General features: G+C 41.8%; 1 protein-coding gene across 14 annotated transcripts in view; it reads left to right on the forward strand.

The window, feature by feature from the left end:
• The window catches only part of SPECC1 (sperm antigen with calponin homology and coiled-coil domains 1), a 326,271-nt gene that overhangs the window by 214,724 nt on the left and 92,156 nt on the right, over positions 1-19,391 (forward strand). For 9 of the 14 annotated variants that reach the window (XM_039476154.2, XM_074388311.1, XM_074388314.1 and 6 more), the window contains 2 exons: positions 2,896-2,969; positions 3,327-3,532. In XM_039476154.2, coding sequence (XP_039332088.1) covers positions 2,896-2,969; positions 3,327-3,532 — 280 coding nt within the window. Of the gene's footprint in view, positions 1-2,895; positions 2,970-3,326; positions 3,542-7,826; positions 10,352-19,391 lie in introns of those variants that run through there. The other 5 variants (XM_074388316.1, XM_010339946.3, XM_074388317.1 and 2 more) reach the window with 3 other exon arrangements.

Genomic DNA, 19,391 nt, shown 5'->3' on the forward strand with positions numbered 1-19,391 from the left:
ACCTTGCTTTTAAACATTTTTGTGCTTGTTTTTGTTTTTGGTGACTTTGCCGTTTAAAATCGCCCTGAGTGCAGTACTGCAGTACTGTCCACTGCCCCCAAGCACAGTGAGGTTGAGATGCACCTACAGAGAAAACACATGTGTTAGGGAAGCTTCATGCAGACACGAGCTCTTGTCCTGTTGAGCATGAGTTCAGCATTATTGAATCAATAATATAGCGCATCAGGCCAAGTCCAGTGACCTCATCCCTGTAATCTCAGCACTTTGGGAGACTGAGGTGGGAGGATCACTTGAGCCCAGGAGTTTAGACCAGCCTGGGTAACCTAGTGAGGCCCTGTCTTGACAAAAAAATAATTTAAAAACTACCCAGGTGTGGTGGTGCATGCCTGTAGTCCCACCTACTTTGGAGGCTGAGATGGGAGGATCCCTTGAGCCCGAGAGGCCAAGGCTGCAGTGAACCAGGATTGTGCCACTGCACTCCAGACTGGGCAAGAGAGCAAGACTCCATCTCTAAAAAACAAACCAAACAAAAAACCCAGTACAGTGCATCAGAGAAGAGGAGAGGAAGTTTGACAATATGTATAAAAGGCTGCCCTGAGACCTGTTAAAAGTATGTGCTAAATTCATGGATTTGTGAGATGACATCCACTTCTAAAAAGCAGTGGGCAATATTGTTGCGAGGCTGAAAACCAAAGCAATGTATGTTCACATCACCCAGGGGCAGGAAAATGTTAACCCCTTCTCGGCTAGTACTGGTTGGCTCCCAAGTTTCAAAAGGGCATAAGGTGTGAGAAAGGTTAACTTTGCAGGCAAGGCAGGCTCTGCAGATCAGGAGGCTGAAGAAGAATTTAAAATACTTGCAGAAATGGGAAGAGTGGGTTTCTGTGGTTGACGACCATGGCTTGTTTTATAGAGACATTGGTAACTGAGTCTGTATAATGCAAATGACATTTTAGTTGATGAGAATCTCATGATCAGAGGCTCACAGGAACCTAACTTGTATTTTTCCTAGGGACAATAGTTCAGTGTTTGCTGATTTGGTGTTCATGGCAACTCTGCAGTTACCATGAATATTAGAATTGACTGTGTATTTCAGACGTTGGTTAGTTAGCATGAGAGTTGACAGCATGTGCCCCATTCCTACTTGGACATGACATGCAGTAGAACTGGGGAGCCTTGGCATTTGGTGCCATCCAGACTTGTCAGGATGCAACTGAAAACCTAGATGTCATCATCATCACTGTATCCTTCCAAACCCAGCAGCATGATTGAGAAGAAAAGTCAAAGACAACAAGTTCTGTTTTGTTTTTGTTTTTGTGATATTTTGCTGTTGAAAATAGGGTTATATTGTCCCTAAATCCTTAAAAGTCAGCACAGACACCAAGAAAATCCATGTATAATTAATGTCCACAGTGAAATTTAGACCCACCTTTGTGGTTACATTATCATATATCTAAGACTGAAAATTATACAAATCATCTTTTGAAAAGCTTTTAAACTTTTTAAAAGGATATTGAGGTATTATTTTTTTTTTTTCACTATCTCCAGTAATGGCTATAAGCAATGAGGTATTAAGATATGTTTTTGCACAGAGACCCAGGGACACATAAATCTAGCCTAGACCAATCACTTCTTCCTATAAGATCCTGATGGGAAAGAAATAGACTGAAGAATAAAAGGAAGTTAAGGAGTGTTTTCTACTGTGCAGCATTGATTCCATACACAAACTCTCAGTCCCATTAGAACTAGAACTGCTGGGGTAGGACCTGCCCGCAAGCATCTTTTTAGCCTACTGTGGTGATTCTGATTTACATCCCTCATAGAAAACTAATGCTCTAGGTTAGAGCATGAGGACCTATTGAGGAATTTTAGCTCAGTGATTGACACCATCAAATTTAAACTTGAATGACTCTGATAGCCATAAGGAGAGAACTGGAGGCAGGGAGACCGAGGGGCTGCAGGTGTCCTTAAGTAGGGAGAGGTGTTCAAGCCTCCTGGGAAGCTAATAAATGCACACATGCCTGGGTTCTGTCTGTCCTTGGAGATTCTGCCTCTGTGTGTCTGGAGTGTGGGACTAGAACATCTGTGCTTTTGAAAATCTTCACCAGTGATTCAGAGGCTTAACTGTGATTGAGACTCACACCTCTAGAAAATGCTTTACAGGCCGGGTGAAGTGACTCACGCCTATAATCCCAGCACATTGGGAGGCTAAGGCAAGCAGATCACCAGGTCAAGAGATCGAAAACATCCTGGCCAACATGGTGAAATCCCATCTCTACTAAAAATACAAAAATTAGCTGGGCATGGTGGTGTGCGCCTATAGTCGCAGCTACACAGGAGGCTGAGGCAGGAGAATCACTTGAACCCAGGAGGCAGAGGTTGCAGTGAGCCGAGATTGCGCCACTGCATTCCAGCCTGGCGACAGAGGGAGACTCTATCTCCAAAAAAAAAAAGAAAAGTGCTTTACAAATCACAGGAGGAATAAGCATTCGTATGCTCTGTCATGTGAAAACCTCTCTCTCACAGCAATAAAGGACACTCAGGATGATTGTGTGTGAGTGCCAGGGAGGCTGGGCTCCGGGTGCAAGTGTGCATGACCACGGGGGCGTCTTCCTGTAGTGCTGTTATTTGGTTGTGCATTCTGTCTGCTGAGGCTTTAACTTCAATACACACCATGCATTTTCCAGAGCATCCTGTTCACTATCTCGAGGAACCTCTTGTGTCCATTCCCTGGTTTGCAGGGTAAATTGAAATTGCTAAAAGTTGGTTTTAGAGTAGAATGGATGGATTTGAATGCCTGTTGTAGCATCTGGAGCTGCCCTTTTGCTACCTAGCTTATCTTCTCTTAAGAGTCTCACAGCTTTTCCAAGCCCTGTCTGAATTATTTATTTCTAGGTAATGTGATCAAGCTGGAGGAACAGAAGTCAGACTTGGAGAGGCAGCTAAAGACTTTGACCAAACAAATGAAGGTGAGATGTGGGCAGGAGCCTTCACCACCATCTTCCTATAAATTACCCCCTCTGAGATCTGGGTCACTCTCTCTATACTGCTTTCTCTTGGAACATTTCCCCAGCATGGTGGGCCCTGGAACTGTAAATTCTTGATGGCAGGAAGTAAATTCAAAGCAGTCATTTGGTGTCAGGATGGAGAACCTGAAGGTGTAATTCCCACCAGTGCCTTTTTCTAGCAGTGAGACACCGTGAAAGCAGGTCCTCACCAAGCATTGCTGGCATTCTTTCTCGGTGACCAACATGGGGACTCTGGGGTCCCTGCTCAGGCACCAGCCCTGGCAGACATCTGACACAGGTGGGCTCTGGCATTTTCAGGAGGAGACGGAGGAATGGAGACGGTTCCAGGCGGATTTGCAGACCGCGGTGGTGGTGGCCAATGACATCAAGTGTGAGGCCCAGCAGGAGCTGCGCACCGTGAAGAGGAAACTGCTGGAGGAGGAAGAGAAGAACGCCCGGCTGCAGAAGGAGCTGGGGGATGTGCAGGGCCACGGCAGGGTGGTCGCCAACAGAGCCGCCCCTCCGTGAGTCTGGTGGGCACCCGGGCTGTGCTTGCTTCTCACTTAATCACTATGTGTGGGGCTCCCTGGTGAGGATGGGACTCTTCATGTCTGTGCCAGGCTCTGCTGTTTCCTTTCTGAGATAACCCTGCGTTACTACCACCACCATACCACTAGGAACATTCTGTCCAGTACCCAGCCCCTGCCATGTTCCAGCTTAAAGGGCTGCTAAGCTCCTCACTTACATATGAAGGGCAAGTTCTAGCCACGTATCCTGCTAGGCTTAAAGAATGGAAGTCCTGTCTAGGGTGCCCCTTGAATCTTGGTATTTATTAATGCAGGGGAGTGCACACTAATAAATATGAATCTACTACCTTGTACAGGTCATTCCCATGCAGTGGGAGAAGCTGGAATCACTCATTTACAAGTAGTATTTTATGCTTTAATATGATATTATATTTACCCAATCAGGAATCATTGTCCTTAACTTGAAATTCTTGGATATTAGGAAATGATTTTGAATTTTCAGGTGTCTCTCAAATATGGAACATAGTCTTTTTAGATCAGATTTCCTGGGTTTTGAATAGTGATCAGTTGTCCCTAATTTTTACATGTTTCAAATATCAGTAGATAGCTCCTGAGCCTTTTGATCAGATGTTCTGTTATCATGAATTTTATGACATTGGAAAGAGGAGATTTTTCAGAATTCAATTGTGATTCTCCTGTTAATTCTGCTCCAAGTAATTCCTTATTTCTTTGTTTATGACTTTTACATAAAATGGCCTTTGGGGAATGATAAAGACCAGATGTAGCTAGCTCCACAATTCACTCTTGGAAAATCAGACTCAATATCGTCATTTTATTTAGTTACTTATTTTTAGAGATGGGGTCTCAGTATATTGCCCAAGCTGGACTTGAAATACTGAGCTCAGGAGATTGTTCTGCCTCAGCCTCTTAAACAGGAAACTAGATTTTGCAGTGTTCCCTCTTGAAGCAGTAGTGAGGCCGTTCTGGGTGGCCTTGGTGTCTGCTTTTGTTTGTTTGCCTCTGTCTTGCTTCCCTATTGTCTGTCATTGGAAGAAAATCGAGTCAGAACTTGTGTTGCTTCACATGGACATTATTTTAATGATAAATGGTAAAAGACAGATCCTGAGTTTCTGTGGTGGCCCTGAATGGGCTCTTGTATGAGATGTCATGTTTCTTACATTTATTCTGAGAAACAGGCCAGACCATGTATCATGAACCCTGGTATTCTAGGAAATCTCTGCATGTGTCTTGGCAGTTTAGGACTCCCTGTGCTGCATCCTGCGTCTTCAATCTTAACGTCACTTAAAACACACACACACACACACACACACACACACACACAGAATGTTTCTTTTTTTATTTTTTCAGTGATTTGCAAACCTACCTTCCAATCCAACAATTTAATCCCTTATCAAAAGACATTTTAAAATTTTAGAATGGACACCAATGAGAACATTTCAGGGTACTGAAATCAGGCATCAGAATGTTTCTGCCTGTCAACACATTTGGCAGGACGTCGGACAAATGCTAGTGATGGTTTCTTGTCTGATTTTGCACTTCTCTGGCAAGCTGCCCCCTCTAAAGAGTTGACTATTTGGCAGTTAGTCGCTGATGGTTCAGCCACTTCCAGCACCTACCCAATGAGCAAGACTTGAAACCAACTCACACCCTCAAAGCTCCAGAAGCCACCTAGTGTTTCCATCTTGGCTGAATGAGTTCTTGATTGAAACTCAATTTGACTTCGATAGTCATCTAATGAGAACTCAAAAGTCATTCTTGGTTCAGCTACAGCCAAAGAACTTACAGAGCATTCTCTGGCGAGGTCCTCAAGAACAACTGAGAGAAGGTAAGATCACCCGAAAAATACCTGGATCCCAACATGGGATTCCCCGGTTCTTAAGCTCTGTTTGCGTTCATGGGCACTCATGGGGTTGGTTGCAGCCAGGCTGATAAGCAGCAGATGAAGTGCCCAGGCAGAAGTGCAAGTCAGCATTCATTGCTGGAACTCAGTAACTAAACAGTGGGATATTATCTGACTCATCCATGATCTTCAGTCCTGTTACACTTTCACAGATACTTTTATTTCAGAGTCAGAATATCTGATGTTAAGGTACGTGGGAAAGGAAGGCAGTAGTCTCATCTTTGCAGTCAAGCAGCAATATCTCATTCCCAGCCTCACATTTGCAGTAATATCTCATTCTCAGCCTTGCCTCCTACCTCTGTTAAAAGAGGTGGGAAGAGCGGGTTGTTTTCGAGATCCCTTTAAGCTCTGCTGTTCTCTGGACTGGCTGGTTGGCTGACCTTTCCCTGATGGGAGAATGAGAAAGTACCAGCCTTAGCATTGCTCTGGTGCAGTACTTTGAATCTCTTTGGCACAGTGGCATCTCCGTATCTTAGTTGTGGCTTGTGGACCTGATCTTTCTCTTCCAGAAATGTGAACAAGCCATTGTGTTTTTAGGAACCTAAAAGTGATGCGTTTCACTGGATACATATAAATTAACAGATGAAAAGATAGTAACATTTTCAGCTCTGGCTCCTCCCAGTTTTGAAAACTCTCAATTAAGAAAAAGGCTTTGAAATGAAAACTCTCATTGAAATGAACACATCAGATCTTTTTCCTGAAAAGTTGAGTCCTGTGGAATGGCAAAATCAGGGAAAAACACAAGCAGCTCAATGTAATGATACGCTGGGCCATAAAGAAGCTTTCTTATGAAAGACACTGTTCATGAGCAGCACATGGCACAGGCTTCTCAAGCAGCAGCAGGGAAAGACCTCTGTGTTTGTGGCATTTGTTTCTCTCATTCTGAATCAGCAAATGCCATTACTTTTAGGGTGACTTATCTAATTCTTACTGAGTTTATCATATAACACCAATAAACATCCATGGAAAACATCTTTAAAAGCGATCGTTCAACACACTTAACATCTGTGCCTAATTAATGCTATTAGTTTCTAAACAGAATGTCTGTGATTCGAATGTGTTTTGCCTGCACCACCAGTTCTTGCATTGTCGCCTCTTGGAGGTGAGCAGCGTGGCAGCGTAGCACTGCAGACTCCACTGGAATTGGCTTAACTCCGTGTGTGCACATCTGTGTCAGCCTGAGCGTCACTGTGTGTGCCTGTGCCACCCTCTCTGTTGCTCTGATGGCTCTAATGGGTCACAGCTGCTCAGCATGTGTTCTCCAGCTACCATGGAAAGGGGAAGGGTGGAAGTTGGAGGTATAGATTCTTTAAGGTCCCTTTTCCAGCCACAGATGCTCTGATACCAAGCCTGTTTCCCAGGTGGAGGAGGTCATTCTCCTGAGGACTTTTTTTTTTTTTCCCCAGACAGAATTTCACTCTTGTCATCCAGGCTGGAGTGCAGTGACAGTGATGTTGGCTCACTGCAGTCTCTGCCTCCTGGGTTCAAGTGATTCTCCTGCCTCAGCCGTAAGAGTAGCTGGGATTACAGGTGCCCGCCACCCTGCCCAGCTAATTTTTATATTTTTAGTAGAGACGGGGTTTTACTATTTGGCCAGGATGGTCTCGAACTTCTGACCTCAGGTGGTCCACCTGCCTCAGCCTCCCAAAGTGCTGGGATTACAGGCATAAGCCACCATGTCTGACCTCTTCTGAGGATTAAGCAGTTTCTGAACAGAGCTCACCTTAGCACCCATGACCCACGATGGACAAGGTTCCTCAGCACTTAATTTGTCCCTTGATGCAGAACCTGGTCGTCTCTTATGCTTTTACTCCAGGCAGCATTATCTGTTCACTCACATAGTACTTTTTTTCATAGTTTAAATGTACATTTATGACATTAGATACACAGTCTGTAATTCTAAAGAGGTGTGTCTACCTCCCAGTTTTAATAGATTTCAACAGTGTGGACATAAACTTCCTTTAGGCTTTTAGGATTTTTAGGTTGCAATTATAAAAGCAAGAAGGTTTTTTGGCCTTGACAATAGAGAGAAGCGTAAGCCTCTCTCTAAATTCCGGAGGGGCCGGTGGTGTTCATTGTGGACATCTCTTTCTTCACCACATAGTTCTTTTGTTGGAGAAGTTCTGGCAGAAGGAGCCTAGTACAGGCATTTGCAGTCTTTCTTTTTTCTTTTTTTTTTTTTTTAATGTCTGAAAATCTTTGGCTTCCAAAAAATTGGAACAGTAGTAATTAAAACTCGTTGGCCTTATCCTGCACATTAGCTTTGCCCTGTGGGACAGCATAAGCTGGAAATTCTGCATTTGTAAACTAAGACTGTGTTGCCTTAGGTAACTCCTTTACAGCCTCTCCCTCCCGTTTCTATTTTCACAGCTCCCTGGGCTCTGTCAGCTAGCAGAGCATTTGGTGGAAGAAAGACAGCCCAGCTCTTGCCATGATTGGGAGCCACAGCCATCTCTAGATGAAAGGGGGAATATGTAGAGGAGAAATTGCCTCTTTATAAAGAGCCCAGTTGTCTCCTTGTGACATTCACTGTTTCTCAGTCATTGCCATCAAGTCCCTGCTTTTTGTCCACATTTTGGGATCAGCTCATTGTATGATCAAAGATGATGTTTCCCTCTTTTTACTTTTTCTCAGAAGATTCAGCCGTCTTTTATTTGGAGAATAAAATGAAGTTGTATTGAAAAAAAGTACAAGTCTCATGAAAAAGTGATTTGCAGCTAGAGTGCTGAGAGGGCCCAGTGGCAGAGCTGGGTGCAGCACAGGCCCAAGTTCTTTTATTGTTGTTGTTGTTTTGAGATGGAGTTTCGCTCTTGTTGCCCAGGCTGGAGTGCAATGGCGTGATCTCGGCTTACTGCAACCTCTGCTTCCTGGGTTCAAGTGATTCTCTTGCCTCAGCCCCCCAAGTAGCTGGAATTACAGGCGTCTGCCACCCTGCCCAGCTAATTTTTGTATTGTTAGTAGAGATGGAGTTTCACCATGTTGGTCAGGCTGGTCTCGAACTCCTGACCTCAGGTGATCCGCCCACCTTGGCCTCCCAAAGTGCTGGGATTACAGGCATGAGCCACCACGCCCGGCCCCTAGGGCCCGAGTTCTGCTTTTTGGCATTCATTTCCCTGCTTCCTTTTGACTGTGGTATCTGATGATCTTGGAATTCACATAGCTCAAGGCAGAATAGGAAGCTGTCTGTGTGATGCTGTATTCCAAAGAAGTCAGAAAGTTCGACAAGACACAAGACGGAGTTTTGCTCTCTTTGCCCAAGGCTGGAGTGCACTGGTGCGATCTCAGCTCACTGCAACTCTCATCTCCCGGATTGGATTCAAGCAATTTGCCTGCCTCGGCCTCCCAAGTAATTGGGATTACAGGCACCTGCTACTGTACCTGGCTAATTTTGTATTTTTAGTAGAGATGCGATTTCACCATATTGGTAAGACTGGGCTCGAACTCCTTATCTCAAGTGATCCAACCACCTTGGCCTCCCAAAGTGCTGGGATTACAGGCATGAGCCCCTGTGCCCGGCCCCATCTGTGGTGTCTTGATTGAGCCTCATCACTCGGAGTCTGACTTCATTACCTCATTTGAAACAAGGTGCCTCCAAGCATTGAGTTGATTTCCAAAATCTTGCTGGGCCAAACATAAGTAGTTGTTTGATTGATCATAAAGGATGTTGTTAAGCCAGATAGGTAAGCACGGTGACAATGCAGTAGAAATCTAATGGAAAACGATTGAATGACAACTATACCGAAAGCTTCATGGATGAAACTCGCCCTGGAAACTTAGTGTTCAACTCAGTGATCCACAATTCAAAATACGATTTTAAACTGCTGGAAATGTGTGTGTTTGTGAAGATCCAAATCCAATTCAGCAACCTCTTTCAGGCAGAAACCTGCAATTCTCATGTGAGGAACTGGTTTACAGTGTACAAAGCATGGAGCTGTTAGCTACGTTATCCAAAGAATGAGACAAGACAAGAATTACTGTCTAGTAAAAGGAAAATTAGGAATAGGAATGCTCTTTAAACTCAGGAAGATATTTTGTGGTGTCGAACTGGACAGCATAGAATCACCAGAAAAATTAGCTTGGCATGAGAAAGAAGAGACATTGAGGTCTCTAAAAATAACTTAGATACTTGTGAGTAGGACCGAAATTCCTATCTCGGGAGCTCTTTACCTCAGATTCAGAATTCTTAGGATTATTTAAAATTCAGTTGCTGGATGTTTTCAAATATAAACAAGAAAACTGCAACCTCAACTTAAAAGGCGCCGCTGTATTTGCACCCCACATTTTGACCTGTTGTTAGGTACTGTTGAGTATTTTTATCTGTAAGCATTTATGAAGTGCAAAATAAACGTTATCATATAGAAGCGTCTGCTGCTTAGTTTTAATCCACCAGCTACGTTTCTGCAGGGCCTTTATGTCATTTTATTCTACATTTTTTTCTGAATGCAATTTCAGAACTTCAGAGCCACATCAAGTAACTAGAATTTGAGGTAGAAAAAAGCTGGACTGTAAGCCTTGTAAACAGGCGGTTGACATGGAATATGAATAATTTCATTATTAGAACAAGAGGCATGGAGTAAAAATGCTAATTTTGCATAAATTTTTCAAACTCTAGGGTCTCAGAAAATATAGTCTGGACTTAAAGTCTAGATGTGTTTTGTTGACATTTAAATATGAATAGATTGGTGATGTAATGTATTGGATTTTTAAATTATGAAGTAATATTTAGGTATACTAATAACAAACTGGAGATGTGTGAAGAAAAATATTAATCTTTTCCCTCATTACCACCTGTGAGGAAATCAGTGTTAATGGTGTGTACATTTTTCTTTACTCATAAATATGTATAGGGTTCATTTTTATATTTTTAATAAATTTGGATTATATTCTCTTCAGTACTCTGCACCTTTATTTTTTATTTTTTATTGTACTTTAGGTTCTGGGGTACATATGCAGATGATGCGGGATCGTTGCATAGGTACATACACGGCAATGTGGTTTGCTGCCTCTATCCCCCTGTCACCTATGTCTGGCATTTCTCCCCATGTTATCCCTCCCCAACCTCCCTGTCCCCCACTGCCCCTCCCCTACTCCTACTCCCCCTCAACAGACCCCCAGTGTGTGATGCTCCCCTCCCTGTGTCCATGTGTTCTCATTGTTCAACACTCGCCTATTAGTGAATACATGCAGTGTTTGTTTTTCTATTCTTGTGTCAGTTTGCTTCCAGATTCCAGATTCATTCATGTCCCTATATTTTTCCATTTTCCTGCAAAGGACATGAACTCATCTTTTTTTTTTTTTTTTTTTTTTTTTTTCCCCCCAAGACAGAGTCTTGCTCTGTTGCCAGGCTGTAGTGCAGTGGCGCAATCTTGGCTCACTGCAACCTCCGCCTCATGGGTTCAAGCATTTCTTCTGCCTCAGCTTCCCAAGTAGCTGGGACCACAGGCGCGTGCCAGCGCACCCGGCTAATTTTTGTATCTTTTTTAGTAGAGATGGGATTTCACCGTGTTGGACAGGATAGTCTCGATCTCTTTACCTCATGATCTGCCCGCCTCGGCCTCCCAAAGTGCTGGGATTACAGCACTCATCGTTTTTTTTGGGTGCATAGTATTCATGGTGTATAGGTGTCACATTTTCCTTGTCCAGTCTGTCATCAATGGGGGCATTTGGGTTGGTTCCATGTCTTTGCTATTGTAAACAGTGCCGCAGTGAACATACGTGTGCATGTGTCTTTATAACAGAATGATTTATAATCCTTTGGATATATACCCAGTAATGGGATTGCTGGGTCAAATGGAATTTTTATTTCTAGGTCCTTGAGGAATCGCCACACTGTCTTCCACAATGGTTGAACTAATTTACACTCCCACTAGCAGTGTAAAAGTCTTCCTATTTCTCCACATCCTCTCCAGCATCTGTCTCCAGATTTTTTAATGATCGCCATTCTAACTGGCATGAGATAGCATCTCATTGTGGTTTTGATTTGCACTTCTTTAATGACCAGTCATGATGAACATTTTTTCATATGTTTGATGACCTCATAAATGTCTTCTTTTGAAAAGTATGTATCTGTTCATGTTCTTCACCCACTTTTGAATGGGTTTGTTTGTTTGTTTCTTGTAAATCTGTTTTAGTTCTTTGTAGATTCTGGATATTAGCCCTTTGTCAGATGGGTAGATTGCAAAAATTTTATCCCATTCTGTTGGTTGGCAGTTTACTCTAATGATTGTTCCTTTTGCTGTACAGAAGCTCTTAAGTTTAATTAGATCCCACTTGTCTGTTTTGGCTTTTGTTGCATTTGCTTTTGGTGTATTAGTCATGACGTCCTTGCCTGTGCCTATGTCCTGAATGGCTTTGCATAGGTTTTATTCTAGGGTTTTTTATGGTGTTAGGTCTTACATTTAATTCTTTAATCCATGTGGAGTTAATTTTAGTGTAAGGTGTCAGGAAGGGGTCCAGTTTCTGTTCTCTGCACATGGCTAGCCAGTTATCCCAACATCATTTATTAAACAGGAAATCCTTTCCCCATTGCTTATTTTCATCAGGTTTGTCAGAGATCAGATGGTCGTAGATGTGTGGCGTTACTTCCAAGGCCCCTGTTCTGTTCCATTGGTCTATATCTCTGTTTTGGTACCAGTACCATGCTGTTTTAATTACTGTAGCCTTGTAGTGTAGTTTGAAGTCAGGTAGTGTGATGCGTCCAGCTTTGTTGTTTTTGCTTAGGATTGTCTTGGCTATGCGGGCTCTCTTTTGGTTCCATATGAAATTTAAGGTGTTTTTTTCCAGTTCTGTGAAGAGGGTCATAGGTAGTTTGATGGGGATAGCATTGAATCTGTAAATTACTTTGGACAGTGTGGACATTTTCACAATATTTATTCTTCCTAACCATGAGCATGGAATGTTTTTCCATCTGTGTTTTTTCTTATTTCCTTGAGCAGTGGTTTGTAGTTCTCCTTGAGGAGGTCCTTTACATCCTTTGTTAGTTGTATTCCTAGCGATTTTATTCTCTTTGTAGCAGTTGTGAATGGGAGTTCGTTCTTGATTCGGCTCTCTTTAAGTCTGTTATTGGTGTATGGGAATGTCTGTGATTTCTGCACATTGATTTTGTATCCTGAGACTTTGCTGAAGTTGCTTATCAGTTTCAGGAGATTTTGGGCTGAGACGATGGGGTCTTTTAAATATACAATCATGTCATCTGCAAATAGAGACAATTTGACTTCCTCCTTTCCTAATTGAATACCCTTTATTTCTTTTTCTGACCTGATTGCTCTGGCTAGAACTTCCAATACTCTATTAAATAGGAGTGGTGAGAGAAGGCATTCTTGTCTAGTGCCAGATTTCAAAGGGAATGCTTTCAGTTTTTGCCCATTCCGTGTGATACTGGCTGTGGGTTTGTTGTAAATAGCTTTTATTATTTTGAGATACGTTCTGTCGATACCTAGTTTATTCAGAGTTTTTAGCATAAAGCGCTGTTGAATTTTGTTGAAGGCCTTCTCTGCATCTATTGAGATGATCATGTGGTTTTTGTCTTTGGTTCTGTTTATGTGGTGAATTATGTTTATAGACTTGCATATGTTGAACCAGCCTTGCATCTCTGGGATGAAGCCTACTTGATCGTGATGGATAAGCTTTTTGATGTGTTGTTGCAATCGGTTTGCCAGTATTTTATTGAAAATTTTTGCATCTATGTTCATCAAGGATATTGGCCTGAAGTTTTCTTTTCTTGTTGAGTCTCTCCCGGGTTTTGGTGTCAGGATGATGTTGGTCTCATAAAATGATTTGGGAAGGATTCCCTCTTTTTGGATTGTTTGGAATAATTTCAGAAGAAGTGATACCAGCTCCTCTTTGTATGTCTGGTAGAATTCAGCTGTAAACTCATCTGGACCTGGGCTTTTTGGTTGGTAGTCTATTAATTGCTGCCTCAACTTCAGCCCTTGATATTGGTCTGTTCAAGGTTTCACCTTCTTCCTGGTTTAGGCTTGGGAGGGTGCAACTGTCCAGGAATTTATCCATTTCTTCCAGGTTTACTGGTTTATGTGTATAGAGTTGTTTATAGTAATCTCTGACTGTAGTTTGTATTTCTGTGGAATTGGTGGTAATAATCCCCTTTATTGTTTCTTTATTGCATCTATTTGAGTCTTCTCTCTTTTCTCTTTAATCTGGCTAGTGGTCTATTGTATTCATCTTTCCAAAAAACCAGCTCCTGGATTTATTGATATTTTTTGAAGGGTTTTTTGTTTGTCCGTCTCCTTCAGTTCTGCTCTGATCTTAGTTATTTCTTGTCTTCTGCTACCTTGTGAGTTGTTTTGATTTTGCTCCTCTAGCTCTTTTAATTTTGATGATAGGGTGTCGATTTTAGATCTTTCCTAACTTCTTATGTGGGCATTTAGTGCTATAAATTTCCCTCTAGACACTGCTTTAAATGTGTCCCAGAGATTCTGGTGTGTTGTGTATTTGTTGTCATTGGTTTTGAAGAACATCTTTATTTCTGTCTTCATTTCATTGTTTAACCAGTCAACATTCAAGAGCCAGTTGTTCGGTTTCCATGAAGTTGTGTGATTCTGAGTTAGTTTCTGAATCCTGAGTTCTAATTTAATTGCACTGTGGTCTGAGAGACTGTTTGTTATGATTTCCATTCTTTTGCATTTGCTGAGGAGTGATTTACTTCCCATTGTGTGGTCAATTTTAGAGTAGGTGTGATGTGGTGCTGAGAAGAATGTATATTGTGTAAATTTGGGGTGGACAGTTCTATAGATGTCTATTAGGTTTGCTTGGTTTAGATCTGAGTTCAAGTCTTAGATGTCCTTGTTAATTTTCTGTCTCATTGATCTCTCTAATATTGACAGTGGAGTGTTAAAGTATCCCAGTATTACTGTGTGGGAGTGTAAGTCTCTTTGTAGGTTGTTAGGAACTTGCTTTATGTGTCTGGGTGCTCCTGAATTGGGTGTGTATATATTAGGATAATTAGCTCTTCTTGTTGCACTGATCCTTTTACCATTATGTAGTGCCGTTCTTTGTCTCTTTTGATCTTTGCTGGTTTAAAGCCGATTTTTATAAGAGACTAGGATTGCAACTCCTGCTCTTTTTTTGCTCTCCATTTGCTTGGTAAATCTTCTTCCATCCCTTTATTTTGAGCCTATGCGTGTCCTTGCACATAAAGGGGTTTCCTGAATACAACACACTGATGGGTTTTGACTTTTTATGCAATTTGCCAATCTGTGTCTTTTGATTGGGGCATTTAGCCGATTTACATTTAAGGTTAATATTGTTAGGTGTGAATTTGATTCTACCATTTTGATGCTAACTGGTTGTTTTGACCGTTAGTTGATGCAGTTTCTTCATTGTGTTGATGGTCTTTACTATTTGATATGTTTTTGGAGTGGCTGGTACTGGTTGTTCCTTTCTATGTTTAGTGCTTATTTCAGGAGCTCTTGTAAGGCAGGCCTGGTAATGACAAAATCTCTTAGCAATTGCTTGTTTGTAAAGGATTTTATTTTTCCTTTGCTTATAAAGCTTAGTTTGGCTGGATATGAAATTCTAGCCCCAGTGAGATATGTGGAGCCATAAGGATAGACTTCTGCATTCTGGTGACCACCTGACTCCACCTGGACTGTGATTCATGACTCAACACGTCCTGTGGATCCCACCCAGAGGTTGACTTAGCACATGAGGACCATTTTCGTCACCCCTGTAATTTCATCCCCAGTCAGCATCACCCATTCTCTAGCCCCCTGCTTGCCAACTTATCCATAAAAATTCCAGCCTCTGAGTTCTCAGGGAGGCTGATTTGAGTAATAAACTCTGTCTTCCAATTGGCTTAAAAAAAAAAAAATTCTAGGTTGAAAGTTATTTTCTTAAGGATGTTGAGTATTGGGCCCCACTCCCTTCTGGTGTGTAGGGTTTCTGCCGAGAGATCTGCTGTGAGTCTGATGGGCTTCCCTTTGTGAGTAACCCAATCTTTCTCTTCGGCTGTCCTTAGCATTTTTTCCTTCATTTCAACCCTGGTGAATCTGACAATTATGTGCCTTGGGGTTGCTCTTCTTGAGGAATATCTTTGTGGTGTTCTCTGTATTTCCTGGACTTGAATGTTGGCCTGCCTTGCTAGGTTGGGGAAGTTCTCCTGTATAATACCCTGAAGAGTGTTTTCCAGCTTGGATTCGCGCTCTCCATCACATTCAGGTACACCTATCAAACATAGATTAGGTCTTTTGACATAATCCTATGTTTCTTGGAGGCTTTGTTTATTTCTTTTCACTCTTTTTGCTCTAATCTTGCCTTCTCATTTTATTTCATTGAATTGATCTTCAGTCTCTGATGTCCTTTCTTCTGCTTGGTTGATTTGGCTATTGAAACTTGTATATGCTTCACAAAGTTCTCATGTTGTGTTTTTCAGCTCCATCAGGTCATTTATATTCTTCTCTAAGCTGTTTATTCTTGTTAGCATTTCGTCTAACCTTTTTTCAAGGTTCTTAGTTTCTTTGCATTGTGTTAGAACATGTTCTTTTAGCTCAGAGAAGTTTGTCATTACCCACCTTCTGAAGCCTGTTTCTGTCAATTCATCAGACTAATTCTCCATCCTGCTTTGTTCCCTTGCTGGTGAAGAGTTGTGATCCCTTGGAGGAGGAGAGATGTTCTGGTTTTGGGTGTTTTCATCCATTTTGTGCTGGTTTCTTCCCATCTTTGTGGGTTTATCTACCTGTAGTCTTTGTAGTTGGTGACTTTTGGATGGGGTTTCTGAGTGGACATCTTTTTTGTTGATGTTGAAGTTATTTCTTTCTGTTTTTTAGCTTTCCTTCTAACAGCCAGGCACCTCTGCTGTAGGACTGCTGGAGGTTCACTCCAGACCCTGCTTGCCTGGGGATCACCTGCAGCAGCTGCAGAACAGTAAGGGATGCTATTGGTTTCTTCTTTTGTTATCTTTGTCCCCAAAGGATACCCGCCGGATGTCAGCCTGAACTCTCCCTTTTGAGGTATCTCTTTAGATATACAGGGGTCAGGGAGCTGCTTGAGGAGACAGTCTGTCCGTTATAGAAGCTCAGGTGCTGAGTTGGGAGCTCCATTGTTCCGTTCAGAGCTGCTGGGCAGGGACGTTTAAGTCTGCTGCAGTGGAACTTATAATCACCTTTTTCCCCAGGTGCTCTGTCCTGGGAAGATGGAGCTTTATTTATAAGTCCCTGACATGCTGCTGCTTTTTTTCAGAGATGCCCCGCCCAGCAACGATGTAGTCTATTCATGGTCTGCCAGCAGAGGTGTTGCTGAGCTGACGTGGGCTCTGCCCAGCTGCTGTGTTAACTTCCTTGCGGTTTTGTTTACAGAGGCACAGTTAGAACTGCCTGGGTAATGGTGGTCTGCCTCGGTAATGGTGGTCTGCCTCGGTAGTGACTGACGCCCTTCCCCCACCAACTGGAATATCCTGAGTCCAGCTGGGCTTGCTGAGAAACTCAACCCAGGGTGTTTCTGATTGCTGGTCTTTGTTGGTGGTGGGACCCACTTAGCCAGATCACCTGGCTCTCTGTTTCAGCATCCCCCACTTTTTTTTTTTTTTTTTTTTTTTTTTTTTTCAGTTCAATGGGCAGCAGTGTATCCCAAGTGTTCCAGGTGCCAGTTGAAATGGCCCCCTAGATTTGTGTCCATTTTTGTGCAGAGACCTGCAGCACCAGCTGAAACAGGCATGGTGGAAACTCATGGTGCTTTTCAGCCCAGGAATCTCCTGGTCTGTGGGCAGTAAAAACTCGTTTGGAAATGCGATGATCACTCACCCTCTGTGTTCTCACTGGGAACTGCACTCCAGAGCTGTTCCTATTTGGCCACCTTGGATCTCCCCCTACTTTTCATTTTACATATTTTAGGCATCCTTCCAGGTCCATACCTACAAATTTAGCTTATTTTAAGAACTTCATGACCTTCCACAAGAGGGACATGTCCTGGAATATTAAAATATTGTCTTAACTAATGCACAACAAGGTTATATTTTTTTTCTTTATGAGCAGTGCTATAGTAGTAGTCCTTATTCATATAGTCCTGATTTTTATTGTTGGAATTTGTAGATTAAGATGCTGGTGTTCAAATTACCTTCTTATCCTGTTTGTTTTTATTGTCATATGTGCTTATATTGAAATTTGAAAGTGAAATTGAGAAGATTATTGTTTGACACCTGAGAGACAAAGTACTTTATAATTTCTGTCTCCAAATAGAGTGAAAAATTTCTGTTACATTTGTTTTGTGCAAAATAAGTGTTTAGAGAAAATTACATTCTAGGCAAGGGCATAGAATGCGCAAAGGCACAGAGGCAGGACATAAAAGTAAACAACTTCAGGTGGCTGGGTGAATAGTCCAAAACTAGATGGGCTGAAGGGAGTCATGGGAGATCAACCGAAAGGCCTGGGATTGAGCTTCATTCAGATGTTCAAGAAAGAACCAGACTGGCGTGTGCATGTGGTTGACACGACTGCCCTCTTCACAAATATTAATATGCCGATTGTGAAGGTAGCAGTGGTGCCATGCAACACTACTCAAATGGAATTAACCTATGAATACTTTAAAAATCATCATGTACAGGAGCTCACCTGTAATCTAATCTCCTCTGTTCCTGGATCAGAATAAACAATGTCACAAAGTGATGTTTTGAGGAAGTAAATGCTGTAGACCATCACTGACATTTGAAGACTGTTCTCTAATGTAACAAGGAAGGCAGCAAATTAGAAAAGTTAAATAAAAGTTGTAAAGGGAAGTAATTACAGACATAAATTATATGTGCTTAAATGACAAGGTAAGGCATAGCAGGCAGACTGACGTCAATTCAGTGAGGAGGGCCATGCACCTTGCTGTGCTCCATGGAGACACTGCCTGCTTATGGAGTGTGTATCAGCCTGCTGTGTTTGACAGCGTTGGGCGATCTGACCTGCAACTGTCGTTCTCAGGTATGAGTGACCACCCTGTAAGAGCAGATTATGGTATGAAGATAGGAACACTGAAATAAATATTGGCAGTATTTTTAACATTTACTTAAATTTTAAGAAGAAATACCATCAGTATTATTTTTAGAACCTTGTATACCTCTCAAAGAACATTCATGCATTATAGAAAATTTGAGAAAGGCATGGTCAGAGCGGGATTAGCATTCCAGATGTACCATTCATGAACTATGTGGCCCTTGTCAAATTTTCCTCTAAAATAAGGGACAATAATATGTAGTTTTGTTGAAAATTAAATTAGATAATGTTTTTAAGGCACATGGTATTATACTTGGCATATATAGTGGAGTTATGTCATACACATATTCATCATATTTGTTTTGCTGAAATTATCAATTATTATTATAGTTTTATATGCTGGGAGCAGGTAGAACACATGCTTCATTTTTGTTGTTTTAAGCATGGCCTCTAAACACAAAGCAGCTCTTTAATCTGCGATGTAACTAAAGAAAGAGCCAACCATGAAATGCTGGAGAGAAAGTGAGTATGTGAGACTTCTGGAGAGATGGTGTGTAGTGTTTACAAAAGCATGTACTTTTGAGTGCCTCAAGTGATTTTCATGGCTTATTTGATGACACGTGTGATTGTTATTTTACAGGTTGATGTTAGAACCTAACACCATCAGCCTGCAGTAGCAAGCCTTGAGCAAAATGTTTCTCTGGTATTGGTGCCTTGCAGTTTTTCCTTTATTTCTAAGACATACCTGGCTGTATAGTTAAAGATTTCTTAATATTCTTTATAGAATACAGAGTTTTTTTATGCTTCCTTGGAATAGAGGAAATGTAATACTTCATTTATTGATGAGGCTGTTACTAATTGATCCCACCAATAGGCTAGTGTAAGGATTTTCAACCCCATGATTAAAGTACATTCTAAACCAATAGCGTTCTTAATAACCGTTTTCTTTGGTTATTCAATTAAGGCTTTGTTTGTGAATCCCTCATACACACACACACACACACAC

This window comes from Saimiri boliviensis, chromosome 17, assembly GCF_048565385.1.
Source record: "Saimiri boliviensis isolate mSaiBol1 chromosome 17, mSaiBol1.pri, whole genome shotgun sequence".
NCBI lineage: Eukaryota > Metazoa > Chordata > Mammalia > Primates > Cebidae > Saimiri > Saimiri boliviensis.